Source organism: Anthonomus grandis, chromosome 12 (genome assembly GCF_022605725.1).
Source record: "Anthonomus grandis grandis chromosome 12, icAntGran1.3, whole genome shotgun sequence".
In the NCBI taxonomy this organism is placed as follows: Eukaryota; Metazoa; Arthropoda; class Insecta; order Coleoptera; family Curculionidae; genus Anthonomus; species Anthonomus grandis.
This window is the reverse complement of record NC_065557.1, coordinates 15,473,063-15,492,898: the sequence shown is the minus strand read 5'-3', so window position 1 is coordinate 15,492,898 and position 19,836 is coordinate 15,473,063. Positions and strand designations below refer to the sequence as shown.

General features: G+C 31.6%; 2 protein-coding genes across 4 annotated transcripts in view; one reads left to right on the top strand and one right to left on the bottom strand.

Annotated features, from left to right (window-relative positions):
- LOC126743376 (uncharacterized) overlaps positions 1-12,939 on the bottom strand; it is an 89,598-nt gene extending 76,659 nt beyond the window's left edge. Inside the window, exons 1-2 of one of the 2 annotated variants that reach the window (XM_050450436.1) lie at positions 12,746-12,939; positions 3,695-3,917 (exon numbers count right to left, since the gene is read on the bottom strand). In XM_050450436.1, the coding sequence (XP_050306393.1) occupies positions 3,695-3,783 (89 nt within the window). In that variant the 5' untranslated portion in view covers positions 3,784-3,917; positions 12,746-12,939. Of the gene's footprint in view, positions 1-3,694; positions 3,918-8,558; positions 8,733-12,745 lie in introns of those variants that run through there. The other variant, XM_050450435.1, reaches the window with a different exon arrangement.
- LOC126743372 (DNA ligase 4) overlaps positions 1-19,836 on the top strand; it is a 165,254-nt gene that overhangs the window by 85,781 nt on the left and 59,637 nt on the right. The window lies entirely within an intron of this gene.

The window sequence follows — 19,836 nt, the reverse complement described above, 5'->3', positions numbered from 1 at the left end:
GATCATGCAAGTCTATATATAATTGCTGATTATTGGTAAAATAAGTGAAAATCTCATTAGTTCTCAATAAGAATTTTGTCCATTGTTTAAACTTTTCCATAGGCCTCTGTTAATTTCAAATAAATTCTTTTATGTTGCATCCCATCTAGATTGGCAACCATGCCTAGCCTAGATTCGACCGATATAAGAATGCAAGGAATGTAAAAAACTGCCTCGACTTCTTAAGGAGATAATTACACGAGCTGCAGCCTCTCTAAGCAATTTTCTCGCGTGTTGTACCGCTATGGGTTTCCTATATACCAGATGTTCTTGGAATCATAAGAAATCCATAAACAAAATGGTAAATACGCGTTTACTTGGCGTGCCATCAGATTGTCTCTTATCTAAAAGCTGCTTTTAATGCTTGTATGTATGGACCTTGTTTCTCTACTTTACTTCTTTTTTTATGTCGTTTATCGTTAAGTGGAGTGTCACCCAGCTGGGTAATATGTTCTGTCTCATACCGGCTTATATAAAAAAGGGTAAAATATGAAGATTTTCTTTGTGTACCTCTTAATTAGTTGGACCAACGTGATAATTTTTGTTGTGCTTGACAAGTTGAATGAGCAAGCGAATTCACACGAGTATAAAGAAGATGGGTGCTTTGACATAATATCCTTTTATAGATCTTTACTGCTAGCTTCTTTTGGGTTCAATTTGCTCTCCGCAAGTATTAATGAACACTGCATGTCTTCCAGGTACCCTTCAACGGTCACTTCTCTTGTCCTGACTATTCTTTGCAGTTTATTACTAATATAGGTTTTTGGATGTTTTCTAGTTAATTTCATGACATTGGTAATTCTATTCAATTAACTTTAATCTTTATTAATTTGTCTAAATGTACTTTTTTCAGCACCTATACTGTAGATTCCATTCCAGTACAGAAGGTATTTTATCTTCTTATAGCGAGTTCTTCAGCGTTCTGGTATACCTGGCGTACCCCTTAATCCTGAACTTTATATACCCCAGGTCTTCATAAGATTTACAGTTGCTGGGTGGAAGTTTAACTTTTAACGCTAGATGGAAATTTAACTTTAATAAGGATATATAAGAATGATATATCTGAGAGTAATGTGCAACAATAAATTTTTATATGTTAAGAGTTTAAGAGCAGCTTGTAGCTAATATTCGCCTTTGTAAGCAAATAGGCATTATGGTAACATTTGCTGAATAAAGACATTTTTTTTAAATTATTATTACCCTGATAGATGCCCCATCCAATTTTACCCAAATATATCTTCTCTTTGAATTACCAATTATAGTGGTGGTAGATTTGGAAGAGCCTTTATAGATGCAACAGGCGTTGTAGCGGTAACATGCTACATATTTATTTTAACTTGACATGAAATCAAGTATTTCTTTAGTAGTTAACTCCATCAATGTAAAAAAAAAATTACATTGAGGGAGAAAATATTTAACTCCCTCAATAATAGACTTCGCTATTAAAGGACTTAATGACGCAACTGTGAATTATATCAGGCAACTACAATACAAAACTGCTAATAATGAAATAGCGAAAAGGCGTTTCAATCAATCGTTATAATAATTAAAGAGTATTAATGAATAAATGGAGAAACTAGTGGATTTGCATATTTTAAAGTATAAAAGATCCTTAATCTAACACGTAACTTAATAACATATTGTTTGGGAAAATCTGTACATGGATGCGTAAAAGTGATTTTAGACATTTCAAAAAAAAAATTGGAAATCTCTTCGAAATGTGAAATATTATCGAAAAATGATAAAAATATATCTTTTTTAATTTATAAATAAAATGGATACATTTTTCGCAAGAAGATTTTAAACATCCAAATGCGCTTTTGTTTGCGTCGAAATTTTTAAATTTTAAAAATAATTTATTTTTGTCTACTGTCTGAGACTCAGAAAAATTGTATACATGCATCACATAAATGTTTTTGTAATGCTTTATTTATTAAGTATACGCAAATATAGATAAATGCGTTTTGTGTGGTAATGTTTTCACTTCTATATTCATAATCGGGAAGGGTTATTGCTTGTCCGTCATTATTTAGTTTTTTATTTATTATTTAGTTTTCATAAACATTATGAAACGTTTTGTGTTAATTGTGTTGAGAGAACATCTAAATCATTCTCACAATTCATATGTTCAGAATGTAGAAAGCTTTGATAAAATAATTTTCTTAAAGTACTTTGGAATTTCATTGGCGTAGGGTTCTGCGAATTGCCACTTTGTTGTCCGACATTTCCGGAGTAATTTTCCAGACAATCCTGATTAATTCTTCCAGTTTTCAGGTATTTAAATCCCACTTTAGAAAGTCTCTGCCATATAATTTTTTTTTCTCAATTGTTCCCAGCCAACATTTAATAGATTTACATTTCTAAATTACATTTTTATTCTCTAAATCATGTAACTTTAAGTTTTTTAAAAATATTGTTTTTTCTTCCAAAAAATCTAACTGATAATAAAATGGAATTTAAAATGGCAAATAATTTCTCAATATCCTTTATAGTCGTTTGAGCCTCAGGTGGTAGCACACCCAAGCTTATGTCTGCATACCACTCGCAACAGTCTTACTAAGTACTTGAGCAGCTAACTTTACTTACATTTTTTGAAAATTGGTTTTCAAAAAAAATTGGGAAAATTTTGAAAAGAGTGATATGAGCATCGGTAAGCTTGGGTGCGCCTCTACTGTATAGCTGCTTTTTGCCTTCAATGAATATCCCGGATATTTTTTCATTCTCAAATGAAAATGATTTTTCCCTAAAATTATTTTTTGTCGCTTTTTTGAGATGCGGAGGATAAAAATAATATGCTAAGTTAAATACAGAATTTTAGAAGATTACAAAATTTTACGAAATTAGATCCCATATCGGTAACAAGTCCCTGAACAGTCTAACACACATCGGATAATTTTTTAACACATCTACTTGATGTACAAAATAAAATGTACATCACAGGGCTGCAGTGGTGTATTAACAAAAAAGTACGATATTGACTGCTTCGAATTTGTATACAAACCTTTAGCCATTACGACGGCAATATTTTGTGCAATAAGAGAGTTATTTGTTCTATTTCATGTTCTCCTATAATTACGTCTCGGCCTGTATGAAAGTATAAATTTGGTTTAAGTGACATTTCGTCTATAATACAATGCCTATATCTCTGAGATTTTTTTTGTTTTAAGACTTAAGGAAGTATAAATATGATCATTATTAATTTCTGGTTTGCAAATGATATTTTGAGTCATGAAATGAATTCTAAAATACATTTCTTATTAGAAAAATATAATTTTTGTATTATAAATAATATATATCTAGTCTAAAAGCCTACAGATTATTATCTGTAGGATTTTGGACTTAGAAAATAGAACGTTAATGCATAGTTCTTACATTCTTGAAAATACTGCCCTGCCTTTGGAATATTATTCTTTAACAGATCTTGAAATTTAACAATTTCCGCCAATCATTTATTTAAAAAAATATCGCAGTTTTAAAGTACTTGTTTTGTTATATTAATTTTCTCGATTGATTTTTGTTAAATGCAATTTTTCATTTTAGCGACATTACCTGAAATTTTAATTTATTTTTTTAGGGTGTATTGTTGATAAGCTGTGTTGCACCACAATACTATATAATACTTTATTAATTTTATCATAATTATTCATTTCCATACCTGATGAAATAATTTTTTCTTAGCACATTCCTCGGTCGCAATATCCAGTGATCTTTTAGGGCCACAAAAGATTGATGGGACAGCGTCATTATACAACCGTTTCATTCCTGATGGAGATACGGATAACCATTTTCTTTCAAAATGATCCTCGCATAGTTTATATTGTGAAATCTTTTTTTCTAAAAGATCCTCTCTTCCAACAGCTTCAGCCCAGATTTTAGACCTACACATTGAATCATTAATTTATTCACGTTTTTAGTTGTTTTACAAAACAAATTCAATTATTTGACTTAATATGAATCACTAAGCCATCAATAAAATGTACAGTCATTTGGGGTAACTTTGAGCCATGTTTTTTAGTTTTTAGGAGTATTTTGTTTATCGTGATTTATTTTAGCAACTTTGTAGTAAAAAACTGGGTATTATTACGTATATGGCATTTTTTTAGCTTTTCGAGGCTTGTATTTAGGGACTGTTGCGTGAAAATGCTTCAATTTTGGGTGGATCAAGGTGACACCCATCATAGGGAAAAGTTTGTGCCACAATACTCTAATTCCAATATAAACTCATTAAATTAGAGTATTTTAGTAATATGTGTAAATTTAAGCCACTTTAAGCAAAAATGCAATAATTCTGACATCAAAATTTGAGTTTCAAAATTATCTGCTGCCAATTGCTATATGTATTTAGCAATTGGTAGCAGTAGCTATACCAACGGCAGAGAGATGTAATTGTTAATCTTATAAGATGGTTAAAAAAAATCAAACATATAAACTACAAAAATATATTACATATAATGTAGCAGAAAAAATACACTTATATGAAAAATTTAACTAAAATTTTTTTAATCTTAAACTTCAAGATATAAAAAAGGCAAGAAACTTAAACCTAAGATGCAGCCCTTAAGGCATACTAAACTCCATTTTAGTTTGAGGAAATTACTGTGTCACCTAAGAGAAGATCTTCAATCTAACAGAATTCTCTACTAGTGACTCTTTTGAATTTTCTTCAGAACGTCATTTTTTGAGTATCCTAGAACATCATAATGATCAGGCCACGAGAAAGTGTCGCCTTTCACTCCTAGTATTTGCCTTGGATAAAAAGCACCATAATATTAAATAATGACATTAAGTCTTTTAAGTCTTTAACTTGGGACTCCTGAGAGCTTACATCAATAGTTTCAATTTGTTCCAGAGGTTCCTGCTAATTGCACTCTGTAACATCAAATGTATTAACAGGAAGATATATGCCAGTTCTGGAGAGGATTATCTGTCCTCACTTTCCGGATTTTCTTGCGCGCTGTAAAATGATGCGGCGCCATTTAAATCTAATTCCTATTCCTGCAAATAATCAGATAGTCCTGTGGCACTTAAGCGACCATTTTCTATCTCTTCTTGTAGTTAAGCTTTAGTTTCTTTATCAATTTCTTCTTCAACTTCTTTAGTATTTACTAGGTTTATTTCATTAATTTCTTGAATCTGTGAACTACATCTAAATAAATTTTGTAAATTTCATCAATATATGTCTTAAACGTCTCACCAATTCTATCTGGGTCTGTGTTGAGCTGAAATTGAGATGATAGTTTCGAAAGGACTTTGTGTCTATTTATTAGGCAGATTCCTGTTGTTTTATTTATTATTTTTTTAAGGGTTCTAGGATCGCCAAAGAGGTCACTGTTAAACAACATTAAAATTTCCCTGAAAAAAAAAAGACATTAACATTTTGAGATATGCCTCTCTTTGTCTTACACTTTATTATAGACGTAAGCTTGTCCTTCACTAACATTTTGTTTTTCAATTATTCTAAAAGAAATGAAGATTTTCTCCAAATAAGCTGAATTCGTTTCGGCTCTTAGTGACCGCCATCAAGTAAATTTTTTTTGAATACGACCCTGTGCTTTTAGTTAATTTTCCAAGCCAGATGAAATTATTAAAATTAAAATTCAACGTTTCAGTTCTAAGTGACCATTGTCCAATTTATATTTTTTAAAACTGCCCTGTGCTTTTAACTTGATTTTTTCCAAACAAGACGAAATTATTAAATTAAAATTTGAAGTTTTTTATCCAAGGGGGTATCACCAATTAATTTTTTTTTAATTACGGTCCTTTGATTTTAATTTAATTTTTTGATCTCCTAATGATCCCTGTTCTACATAGACCCAGCTACTGAAAAACGTCGATAATTCAAAAATTTCTTCTTGGATTGATTTGAGCCAGGAATATTTTTTATATAGAATATTCTCCTGAATAATATGCCTCTTATTTCACGAGAATATTTTCAGCAGTTTTTCAGATTGTTGACTTTGAAGTGATTGATTACCTTAAAAGTCAGGTGTATTTCATAGATACCCCCACTTAAAAAGGCCAATATCTCCTACATTTGTCACTGGATTGATCTAAACCATAAACAACATTTTTGTGAAATATTATTCTTAATATTATAATATTTGTTTCATAAGAATATTTTCACTAGTTTTCTAGATATTTGACTTTGAACTAAGTAATCACTTTGAAAGTCAGATACTCTTCCTAGACACCACTACATAAAAAGACCAATATTTCTTAAATTTGTTCTCGGATTGGCTTGAATAAACATCTTTTATAAGAAATATTCTTTTAAATCTTAATCTTTTTGTTTCATAAGAATATTCTCAGGAGTTTTCCAAATTCCTGACTTTGAACTTCGGGCTGATCTTAAGTCAGATTCTTAAGTCGTTCTTAGATACCACCATTTAGAAAAGCCAATATTTTCTAAATTTGTCATTCAACTGCTCTAAACCATCAACAACACTTTCAGAGAATATTCTTCTTAATATCTTTTTTATATTTCATGAGAATATTCCCACTAGTTTTACTGATTTTTGACTTTAAACTAAGCATTCACCTTAAAAGTCAGATGTTCAATAAAAAGAGACAATAATTTATAAATTTGTTACTGAATTGGCATGAACCTTAACTTTTTGTATAGAATATATTTTTGAATAAAATGCTTTTTCTTTCATAAAAATATCCCCACTAGTTTTCCAGATTTTTGACTTTGAAGTGAGGGCTCACCTCAAGGTCAGATGTTGTTCTTAAAACACTACCACTTAGAAACGCCAATATTTCCTAAATTTGTTGTTGAATTGGCTTGAACCATGAGCATTCTATGAATAGAATATTCCTCTGAAAAACATGCTTTTTGTTTCACAAGAATATTCCTAGAAATGAATTCACAAAACTAGAATTCATGACTTTGAAGTGAGTGATCACTTGAAAGTCAGATATCGTTTATAGATACCACCACTTTGAAACGCCAATATTTTCTAAATTTGCTATTGAATTGGCTTAAACCATGAACATTTTGTATATAGAAAAGGAAAAGGGATTTTTGCTATTATTTGATGCTCCCAATTTGACCATTTTTGGGAACGCTTCATTATTACATATGGTGGTAGAACGTTTCCGAAAGCGTCTCCACAAAAGACAGTGGTAAAACATTTTGTTGCATTCCTGATGCGTTCTGGATTTCAGCATCCTCGATGAAATCAAATTTTTTTTTGTGTTATATCATGAAATACAGCTTCGACCATATTGAACATGTTTAATGAGAGTATGTTGGCTAGTCTCTTCTCAATGTTTTCAAAAAATTTATTAATTTCACCTTCATCTGCTTTATGCCATCTAAGGAAACTTTGTCCCCAATACCACTCCGGAAAATTATTTCTAAATTAGGAAACATTTACATTTTTGGAACATTTTTTTGCTATACATCGAATATCATAAAGTAAAATGAGTAAGCCTAAATCACAAATGATGACAGCAGGTTTCTCAAAAGCTTGTTCTCCTTCATATGAAAAAGCCAATAAAAAGCCTACCAATTTTCTTCGAATGTAAATTTTTCTTGTGTCCACCTAGTTTTGATACGATATAACTTACTACCTCATTTTTGCTTGGAATTTCTAGGCAATGTGCTAGTTTATCATCTGAAAGCAACAAAAAACATTTTTTAACAGTTAAAACACAAAAAAAACACCGGATAAGTTTGAGCCAGTTCAAAGATAGAAATAAACCGGGAACTTCGCACCGGACCAAAGTTATCCCAAAATAGCAAAGTATAAAGTTGAGTTCTAGTTTTTTAATTTACTCTTAATAATTAAGCTAAAAAGGTAATTCAGATTGCTGATAAATTTTATAACTAACTTACCTGTTGTAATCTCGTTAAAATTTAACATATTTTAAGGCACTTTTGCAGAACTATACCTCATACTAATTATTAGAAATCTGTATCTTGAATGTCAAAATCAATCAAAATATGATGGCACAAAGTTAGCCTCGATGGTTCAAAATTACCCCAAATGACTGTAACTTTATTTAATTTTTTAATTTAAGAAAATACAAAAAACAATACTTAATTTATAATTTATTAATTTACGCTCGAAACCTCAGCTCAAGTGTGCGACCACACATACAGCTAGTAGCACGGAAAGTGGCGGAGGAGAAGAACCGAACTTATGTTACGGTGATGTTATTATTACGGCAAAATATATCTTGCTAATAACTTATATTTAATCGAAAATTCAACATTAAAATTAAAGTTTTACAATCCAACTTCCGACAAACTTCTCATAAACTTAATACAAAATAATCTAATACGCGCCAAAATATCAGACAAATGTTAACACCCCGATATCTTCCACGGTCCGTTGTCCGCCTTATATGTGGGGTGTGGCTGTACAGTTAAACCCAATGTTACCATTTTCTTTTCATTTGATCCGACTTTCCAGCGATTGTCGAAATTTTATCCGGTTTATTTATCGAAACCCATATAAACACTCTCGCGGCAGCCTTTGGTGTTATATTAAATTTATTATTTTCCAACTTACCTTGCCTCATTTTTTGGAAAACCAAAAAGTGACTTTTGTTTTCCAGTTTTATTTGAACAGTGTAGATAAACACATTTATGTCCAGGCATTTTGAAAGAATAGCCTCATGCATACGCACTGACCTGCGATTAAAAATTACACGCAACACACGCTCGCAGACTGATTCCCGTACTATGCGACAAAACGCCGGCGTCTTCTGGAGAGGCGTGACTTAAAGATGCTTTGAAATCAGTGATTTCGTTTTAGTTTCGCCAGTAGCGGTTCGTGTATTTTTTATTTGGGGGGCGCAAGTAACTGATAAAATTATAAAAAAAAGGGGTGGTGTAGATGATTCGCTGGAGGTTAAAAAATCTAAATATTCTGCGCCCGAATTCTTAACCGAAAGTCATAAAAAAAAGCATTTTTGGAGCATTCGAGTCCTCTTAAAAACTCTAGTTTTCCACCGAGTAGAATTCTTCTATTTGAACCCTGTTATTATCAATCCGGGTGAAACCGAATGAAGGAAAAAAAAAGTATTTGAAGAACAAAGGCGTACCAACAAAAACTACACAATTAATTTTTTTTCTCTATATTTTAAATCTATCCTTTTATTTTTTAGGCAGCAAATACTTTATTTTGAAAATCTCAAATACTCATACACAAGTTTTTTCTATTGAAAGCAAAGCAAGAGCATTAAACCTATCCTGCATCATCGTACTTCATAAAAAAAACTTAAGGTAGGAATATTCAGAAAGAGATTTACGTTTTTAATTTATGAATTCGCACGACCCTTACTGCATGGAGCTTACCCCTTACTTCTTACATCTTACTGCTTACCCTACAAAATTTATGAACGAGGTTTTATAGCTGAAATATTTATTTATGTAACAAGTGTATAAAATTCATGGGAATTGACAAATTTCCAATTCATAAAAAAAGGTGATTTTACATACATGTAACATACACATTTTTTGCTACTACCAAAGATAACATTAAAAAAAATTTAAAATACCAAATTTTAAGCACTAGTCTAAAAAACTTACTTTATGCAGTAGTGCGTACAAAAACGTCAAAAAAATGTTGATAAAATAAATGTCAAATAAACGTCAAATTACGCACTAGTGCGAAAAAAGACTTTTTTAGGCACTAGTACGTAAAAGCTGAAACTTTATAAACCCTAGGAAGTGTGTAAAGTGAGTACTTTACGCACGGTAGTAGAAAAAATATATTTCAGAATCACAAGTTGTCATATAGTACAAATAATTTCTAAAATTTTGTAGGTGTTATAAACAGGTTTCTTTAAATTACTTTTTTTTTCAAGTAATAAAACTGAAGAATACCAGTGCTGTCTCGAATACCACACATATATAATTTCTACTGTATATAACCGTAATATTAAGGGCAAGAAAATAAAAAATCTAAATCTCCACTGTTTAGTAATAACCTTAATTTGCTTGACGTTTCGGCTATTACCATTGTCAAGGGCAGTCTTGTCTATATCTAAAAAGATCATAAAATAAGATTAAAAATAAGAGATACTAAAGGACAAAACTTACGTCAATCTCAATACATCACAAGAGACAATAGAAGCAGTAATTTTTAATTAAAACACTTACTGATCACATCACACATAAGCGATAATAATGATAAAATGGAACTGTATACAGTTGAAATTACTTAAAACTAGCCACTAACACCAGGTGTGATATGTTCGAGCGGTGAGCCTACCGAGGCGAGCCAAGAAGGTTTATAACACAGGCTGCTTTCTTTAAATTATTTTTGACTGGTTGATTTAAACTCACCGCCTGATCATTTAAGACTTTCCATGGAAATTTCGATGTACTCCAAGGCATCCAATTTTTTACGATTTGGGGTACTATGAAGCATTTTATAATTTTTGTCAAAATTATGGTTTTCTTGTTTTAAATGTACCCCAAAGTCCCCAAAAAGACTAAGAGAGTTGAGATGCTCGCGTGTGTGCTTCTTAGAATTACGACCCATTTTGCTTATATAAGTAGCCTCACAATCGTCATATCTTAGGGGGTAGAATCCGCCTTTATGCAAGTTAGGAACTTTATCTCTTTAATCTGCTAAAAATGGTTTTCAAACTAAGGGAAGACCTTAAGCATATCCTAGTAGTCTTATAGGAGTTCATAAGTATATTACCTAATTTAAGTGGGACAGGTCCTAGAAAATGTAAACATAAGAATTTTGGTAATTGTTGAGGCGTATTCTCTAACCTCTTGAGGCATTCTCAAATCTTTTAATTATATTTAGTTGAATTATGTGGAATTTTTTATTTTTAGTTTATCTACTAGCGTTTTAGAGTAACCGTTGTTAATATCAATTTGGTATATCATATTTTTTTTATTTAATAAACTCCAATGGTATTAGAAGGATAGAGAAAAGTCTTCTTTTTTTAAGGAGATGTCTATAAGAAATTAAGATTGTTATTATTTTCAACCATCATCGTGTATTTTATGTGTGAAAGTCTGTTCAAAAAAATCAAGAAAATTGCTTAAATCTAATGTAAAGCCTGTCCAAATTATAAATGACATAACAGCGCCAAAAATATATACATTTTAGAAGAGGACTTTGAGATTTAGATAAAATACTATTTTCAAAAAATGATATACCGATTTCTGCCAAAAAGGAAGATCGATTGAAACCCATAGAAACACCATCTATCATCTTAAAAAATCTGTTGTTAAATTTAAATAAATCTCTGGGCTCCACTCAAATCAGATTCCAACACCAGAAGATCCTCTAGTATCTGAGTTGCCTCCCTTCTAAATGATGATATCCCTTCTAATGAATATACATATAAACTATCTGCTCTTTTTGACTGAACTTGATTAAGAAATATTTCGATGAAGGACTTCTAAAAGGAAATGAAAATCACCTGAATTTAAATTACTTACGTATAAGTTGATTTGACAATGACATTGTTTTTTCCATCTTTACGCTCCTGTATAATTTTTCCCAAACATTCAAAAAACATTTGCATACCACCGTTGATTTTATTTCTAAATCGGGCGTGGGACGACCCAACTTTTTAATTTCAACTTTTCCTTCAAAGAACGGTGACCTATTTTTTTAAATACAGGGTGTTACAAAATTCGGGGCACATATTTTCAGAGCGTATTATTGGAGTCAAAATAAGACGTTTTTTTAATCATTAATCTGTGTCTTTGTATCATATATTAGAGAGATGGGCTTAATGGGACACCCTATATATTTTTTTTTAAATCTGTTTCCCTTTACCAAGAGCTTTTTAAATATATCTATATTTATTTTTAATTAAAACCTGACAAAATGATTTTTTTCCACAATTTACATCGTTACTTAGAAAGGTATTTGATTTTTGAAGTTAACTTTTAAAAATTAATGACATTTTCCCGATTTTAGTGCTGATATATATTGTTATCGTTCTTATTGTTTGATTATTTTTTAGTATGGCTCGAAATAAAAAATTTGAGAAATATGATATGAAGCTGCTTCATATTATCTAATGAAAACGCAGACCAGGCCTTAGAACTCTATCTGAACAGGTCAGTTATTCTTTACCGTGGGATTTATATATTTTATATGAAGAAGACAACCCGAGAGAAGAATATTTCAAAAATTAAAATTTAATCTCTGCCAACATGAATATTTCGACAAATCTCGGTCTCGAGTTTACAACAAAGAGGAATCCGAGATCAACGTTTCAGCAGTTGTTCAAGCCACGCACGAAACTTCGTGCAGGAAAATATATCGGTGTTTTCAAAATAGAAGTGCAAAAGATTTAAAAAACATAATTCATTAAATAAATTTGTGTAAAACATTTTTATATCAATTAATTAATAGGTTAGTTGACTCGCTCTTTAAACTTACAGACTCCTCGTATGTCCTCAAACTTCGTTTATTTTGCAGAACCAATATTACAAAATTATCGCTTATAATTTGTACAACTTTATACAGCATCAATAGGATATATATTCAACTTGGATTGGCCGAAATTAAAAGAATTCGCTTAGTTTAGATATTTTTCCTTTTTTTTTCCACCCTATTATTGGAATTTCTCTGCTGAGTGATGTAAAATAAAATAAAAGAATTGGCATTTTCCTATGTAGTTTATGCAAATTTGATTTTATTGTTCGCTAAGCCTTAATTAAAAACATCTTCAACCGTTTAATTGTCTATTATCAAAAGAGCACAAACAGTACCTGTGCAACCTTTTAACCTCTCTATTCCATTCTATTTCGCGGCAGTGGTGTAATTGCAATTCGCTATGATTGAGATTTCAGATTATACACAGCAATAAAGGCTAGAGTCTAACGACGTGATCTTTCGATCTTTGAAAGATAATTTACAACAATCTCGTAATTATTGTTACTAAACCGCGACCCACGAAAGCGTTCTGGCTTTTTTATAATTGGAGCGGCGTGTACTACTTTCTGATCTATTTCGAGATGTTACCTAATATTAGAAGCTTGAGTCTTGCGTTATGGCTTAAGATATACTTTTAGAAGCTATATAGAGTGTATGTACTGTTTTATATATAATTTTTATTTAAGGTATGGCAATAAACTAGAGCTAATAAATAAATAACAATTTACAGTAACATTTATCATTCCTTTGCTTTATTGGTACTTTGCGCGCCAAACATAACGAAAGAAAACTAGAGGTACCTATTGCTCGGAATGTTCAGATGTTAAAGAAGAAGCAGCTGTTGAAGCACCTGCCTCTTGGACCATCTGCTTCGGCAGATTGTCGATGGCCGTGTGCCGTGTTGTAGAATAAAGAAGAAGGGTCTGTTATTATATATACAAAATCGGTCTTTGTGACTGGGAATCCTCGTGCCATAGCATCGAAAATTAGGTAAATATGGTCCGAAATACGCATTAGGATCACGTGGGGAAGGAAAAAAATTTATATGCAATATTGTGTACATTTTTAGTTATCTAATATCTTAAAAGGTCAATTATTATTACATGATTTTCAATTTTTTTTCGAACTTTATTAAATCACCCATTAATATATCCACTTTATAGAATGAATTATAGAAAATGATTATTAACACAATTTGTAAATATTGGAAAACCCATTTATAAGCAATATTCATCACCACTTTCAGGTAGTGGTATTTACAGATATTTCTTAACATGTTCTATGTATATATGCGATGCTATTTTAGAATTTATTTCTCATGTTTTAAATGTACATTAAAATTATAATACTACAAGTATTTAACTTATCTTAAATTTCTGGTATTCTGGTATTATAGGCTATTTGATTTAAGAAAAGATTTCGGTATAAGCCACTAAATAGCTAAAATTGTCAACGTAATGTATTTTCTTTGATCTGAGCGGCATAGTCCGGACGTTTAACAATCTCTATGTGATAATTTAAATTATTTTTCCTTTTAAATAAAACAATAAATTTAACGTAAAATGAGATGATACAAAACAGAGTTAATTAACATTAACAATTGACAAACCTGCTTACTTGTCTAAGTAGATGGCAGAAATCTGGAGTAAATTTAATATAAAAATCTGGTCGTCTATAATGTGAAATTATAAGTATTTATTACTTCTTCTAATTTTTCTTTTGAGTTGTCCCCAACCAACTAACTCAATGTAATTAAACACAAAATTATAAGGACAGTACTCGTGAAAAAGTATATATCGTTCACCAACTTTGTAATGCTTTTTCTCTATATTTGGTAACGAGAACTCCCTGTAGTTCTTTTTAGATGTAAGCTGAACGATGATTTAGACTTCTCCAAAAATTCTTGGATCTCGTGCTTAGTACTTAAAATATTAGTTAGAGTTCTACGAATCATTGTTCATAATGACCACGCAGTTTTTTTTATTTAGTAAAATTTCTCTTTCGAACCACCTTTCAAATATGTCTTAATTTTAAATAGTTTAATGTTAAATCAGAAATTCCGTAAGGATAGTAAAGCTTATAATCTTGACTTTCCAGCACTGGCTCCGGCGAGTACTTTTAGTATTCAGTTAGTATGAATTCTGGTTGGATAGTGCTATGTTAAGCATATCTTGGTGAAGAAAATTAAAAACATGGTAATACTGGTTTTTATACTCTGTAGTCGCATATTTGGCACCCATATCTGCATCTGTTTCTCTGAACTGAAGGGTCCTTGATAATATACAGGGTGTTAAAATACGAAAAGTTGGGAAATCTCGAAACAGGAGATATAACAGACCAAAATATGTAAATGACCCACTATACAACATACCTTAGTCTAAAATTTACAATTTTATTTTATGTTTTTGATTAGTGCTTAAGAAGCATTTTAGATTTGGGCATAAGACATATGATGTATGAGAAACAAGGCTCTGTTGCTTTTAATAGCCAAACTTCTAGAGGGCGCCATTTACAGAACTATTTCAATAAATAAATTGTCATAATTTTTTGTGCTACCCTATATACATTAACTGACCGAAAAATCTTATTTTTCCATATTTTCGCAACAAGTTCCAATGCATTATTTGTACCATAATGATAAAACAGTTTTATAATATAATAATCAACTTGCTTTAGATAATATCTAAGTAGTGTTGCTATATTTGCTAATGATGTGAGATATCGGAGTCCATTCAGCATGTCACTGGTGGATGTCAAATTTTTGCACCAACGGAATATAAAGATGTGATCTAGTTGCAAAGATAGTACAGTGCATTAAGAGCTCGCAAAAAAACTAAACATCTTATCAGTAACCAAGGTACCATATTGTAACTATAAGCCGGTACTAGTTCTTGAAAATGAACAACACAAATTGTATTGGGTTCGTACTGTACTTACAGACCAACGAGTAAGTAACTGTCCTAATACTAATCGATAAAATTTCTAGAAAGACAACCATTATTGATGTAGCTAATCCTAATAACAACCTAAGAGAGAAATATAATGAAAATATTGTTAAGTACAGGGATCTAGCAACACCAGCTACGAAGACAATAGAAAATAAGAGAAGTGCGGACAATTCCAATAATTGTGTCAACAACAGAAGTATTACCAAAGAGCCTGATCGAAAACATAAAACTGCTCAACCTTAAGGAAAACACTAGACAGAAGTCGACGCTATTATTCACATCTCGAATCGTCAGAACTAGTTTAAAGAACATATCATGTAAGTTTAGTTTATATATAAACAAATGTAAAAAACAGAGTCCGCCAACATGGAAAAGACCCCATCAGAGCTTTATCGTTCTGATTTTAAACATATCTGGGATAAATGAATGATCCTCTCTTCGCCAGGGGTGAGTTTGATGAAATCTATAATAATAATAATAATATCCTAGGTATTAGTTGTAACATCATGGAGTATACGTTTGCTGAATATTCTGGTATGCAGATACAGATTGGCAAGATGTAATGCTTTAAAAGCACGAAGAGAGTACGCTGACAGATTCCTGCCTAACGTAAAGGCTTTTCAACGTAACAATCAGTGATTACCAGGAACTGGGAAGAAATTATTATAGCCTTATTTTGAGTCAAGTTTTAAGTAGTTAAAACCGTTTGATTAGGTAGTTTTGCTTCACATATGGGCCGACATAGTGGAGCTCCCAGAACTGTATATATAGCTGAAGTTGAAGAAAATTTTTTAGATGCTGTAATTGAAAATCCTACAGTTGGGGTTAGGAATGTAGCTTGAAAATTTCAAGTTGTCAAAGGTACAATAAATACAATTTTTTATGAGCAACTGCAAAAAGTACATGGTTTAAGCGCGAATGATTATCCCCCAAGGGTAGAATTTTGTAGATGATTTTTAAGGAAGTTTAACCATGACAGTGATTTACTTCATTAATATTATTTTCGGACGGAAGCCAATTTCAAAGGAATGGACGGATTTTATTGCATAATCTTCATATTTATGCAGACGAAAATCTTTATGCAATAAGACAAACCCGCCACCAAGTATAATTTCAAATTAATTTATGTGTAGGAATAATTGGACAAAATTTAATAGGACCATTGAGTTACTACCATCTATACCTACTACTACACTACCACCAAAGATATTTACAATTTCTTGAAAAACAATTGCCCACTCTGCTGAAAGATCTTTTATTAAAAAACACGCATGAATATGTGGAGAGCATTTAAATAGAGTTTATCCAGACTATTGGATAGGCCGATCAGGACCTGTATCGTGGCCGGCTATCCATAACCAGATTTCAATCCTATCGATTTATTCTTCTATGGTAATTCAAAACGACCCATTCACGATACGCCAGTGGAAACTGAAGGTGATCTTTGACAAAGAATTTTCCAGCCTAGCCAGGAAATGAAACATAGCTCGAGATTGTAACAGGCAAGGTGTTACTCAGTTTGCGCAATTTTTGTAGTTAGTATTTTCTTTTATTGGTTTTGTTGCAATCCTCATTTGTTTTTGTCAGAAACCGTATCAACACTAATCAGGTATTATCCAAAGCAAGTTGATTATTATGTTATACACATGTTTTATCATCCTGGTACAAATAAAGCATTGGAAAAACAAATATCTCGAAAGCTTTTAACTTTATAAATTTCTAAGAAGTGGACCTTTTTATGCGGAAATACGAAAAAAATAAGATTTTTCAGTCGGTTATTTTATACAACGTTGCACACAAAGTAGCACGCAAACTATCAAATTTTGGACTAAAGAATGTTCGGTCAATTCACATATTGTGATCTGTAGTATCTCCAGTTTCGAGATTTTCCAACCTTTCGCAGACACCCTGTATTTTAGGTGAGATATCTCAACTTTCCTGATGAAATATAAACATGCAACACTTTCTTGGTCGCACTACATGAATAGGGTATTTACCTGCTTAAGCAAGCAAAGGCTGAAATTTTCGTTGCAAGTTTTTAATATAGCTCAAATTATAGAAGATTAAATTTTTTCCTGGTTAAAAGTTATACATGCATAAATATTTAGTTTAATGCTAAGTTGTACTATTAAGGTTCATAAATGAGCTCGTTAGTTATTTCATTTTTCATTCCGTTATTCGATAATTTATGTTTGCCCCATTCGTGTATATAAATAGGTAGTAAAAAAATGGGTCTATAAAGTAAAAAAAGGTCTATATAAGAATCCTCTGATTCCACTACCTGGATGACCTGATAATTTATTATTTCTATGAAACCCGGTGACCAGCTTTTATAAACATCCAATTTATCAATTATTATTAATAATTTTCTAATCCTCCTATCCTTAAACTCCTAAAATAACGTCACACCCTAAATATAGATCGAAACTCATTCTTTGGCCTAAATAAGTTAAACTCAATTAACTGGTACCATAATACGCAGTAGTTCCAGAATATATCAGTTGACTCATTGAATGAAGACAAAAACCGTGCGACGGGAAAACGTTTCTGTTCGTCTAATTACAATGCTTTTTTCCTTTTAACTTAATATACGTATGCTAATTTTACACGTTTCGCATCACGCAAACCGAAACAATTTTGGGAAACAGTTTTTTGTTTTAGGTTATTCGAGTAAGACGGCCGGCGTTTATTCACATCCGTTCCTTTATGTATATTTTTGGTAGTTTTTTTCGATTAAGTCTTCTTTGTTTCATTAAAATATTTATAATTTTTCATATGTTAAAAAAAAAACTTTATGCCGGATTAGTTTTAACTGCGTAGTATTATTTATCAGAGTCTCAACTAGGGTGACATCATTCTATCTAAAAGGGGAGAAAGTTTTGGGTAATAAAACTGCTGCTGCCTAAAGGGCTTAAGCGGGAAGGGAAACTCCCTTCTTCATCCTGAATCTAATAGGGAATGACCCTTCCGAAGTTTTTTCATTAAACTTGAAGGTTGAATTTAAATCTCATATGCGTAGTATTTTTTTAATCCCTTTCTCATTTTGCACACTATTTTACATTTCTCCTTACTTCTCAGACGTTTGAAATTAGGGTGCTACCCCTAGTTGACCTATATCCCTCGGATGTATTCCATTATAAAAATTTAACGGCAATATCGGGTCAAATAATAGGCACTAAGCGGGGCTCGAAACGTTTTAAATGGCATAATAAAAGACTTATTCTTTTATCATGTGTGGTCTTGCCTCGTATTATGGTAATAACTGAAATCTAAAGGATTTCTTGTCTTGAGAACCAGTTTCTTTTCAGATTTACATCTTGTAGTGCCGGACGATGCTGTGTTACATTGTTAACTCTTAACAGTATTACAGCCACACCAGTTACAATAATAAGATGGGTAATATTGTCCATTGTGTTGAAGTGGTCGTTTAAATTAACTTATTTGCTGCAAAATATAATTTTATTCAATATTCAATGTTGAATATAAAGGGAGTTCCGGTAAGGATTTTACCATGTCATTGAGGAAACCTTGAAGTAATTTCGTCAGGAAAATTTCCACTATGTCTAGTCTTACAAATTGAGCTTACTCTAAAAACATACGACGAACAGAGTACGCACAATCTTGAATATTGTGCATAAATGTAAATAAACTGGTCGTCTGGTATCGAATCTGTCAAACACCCGTGCATTTTAAACTATTCGTTCTAACGAAAACAAGTTCTGCGCAAATGATCCGAAAAACATGAATTTTGGATGCTTACGAGGTACAACTTACTTACCCAAGGCTGTAGGCGATTTAAAATGACACTAATAACATGTCTGAGGTTATAAAATTCGAAAACTTTTTGTTGAGGAGATACACTCTCAGAGAATACTTGGTGCGGTTTTGGTCAGACATCGAGCCTTATTTTGTCAAAAATAATACTGTGTTACCGTGAACTATCATTATTTTGGTATTTTGAATATAGGGTTTGCACGATATGTTGTGGTTCCAACATTTAAACATTTTGAAGTAGGGAAATGTGAAGATCAATTGGTACCTCCGATTATGTAATTCGGTAACGTTGGACTTTTTCTCCCTTAGAAATATTTTAAGAACACATAACAGAAGTGCTAATTTGATTGGCCACTGAGATCATGTAATTTCAGGTTGGTCTTTTTAATTAAGGATATTCCAAGGAAACGAGGTAACCACCACTATGCCACAATAGAAGGATAAAGATTTGGTAAAATAATGTTGAAGCAAAATTATGAGCGTCATCTTATTTACACAATAAACAGATGGAGATGTACTACCAGGGTCCCGGTAAATAAGTTGAACGATTCCACGCATAATTCTAATGAACGCTATTAAAGAGTCTTCTAATAAGAATGTCATAATATTTTTAAATGTAAACCAAACTCCGAGAAAAAGCAAGTGAGAACCCGATAAACTGTCTCTCATTTTGCTCAATAAATTCATATTATTTTAACTAATGC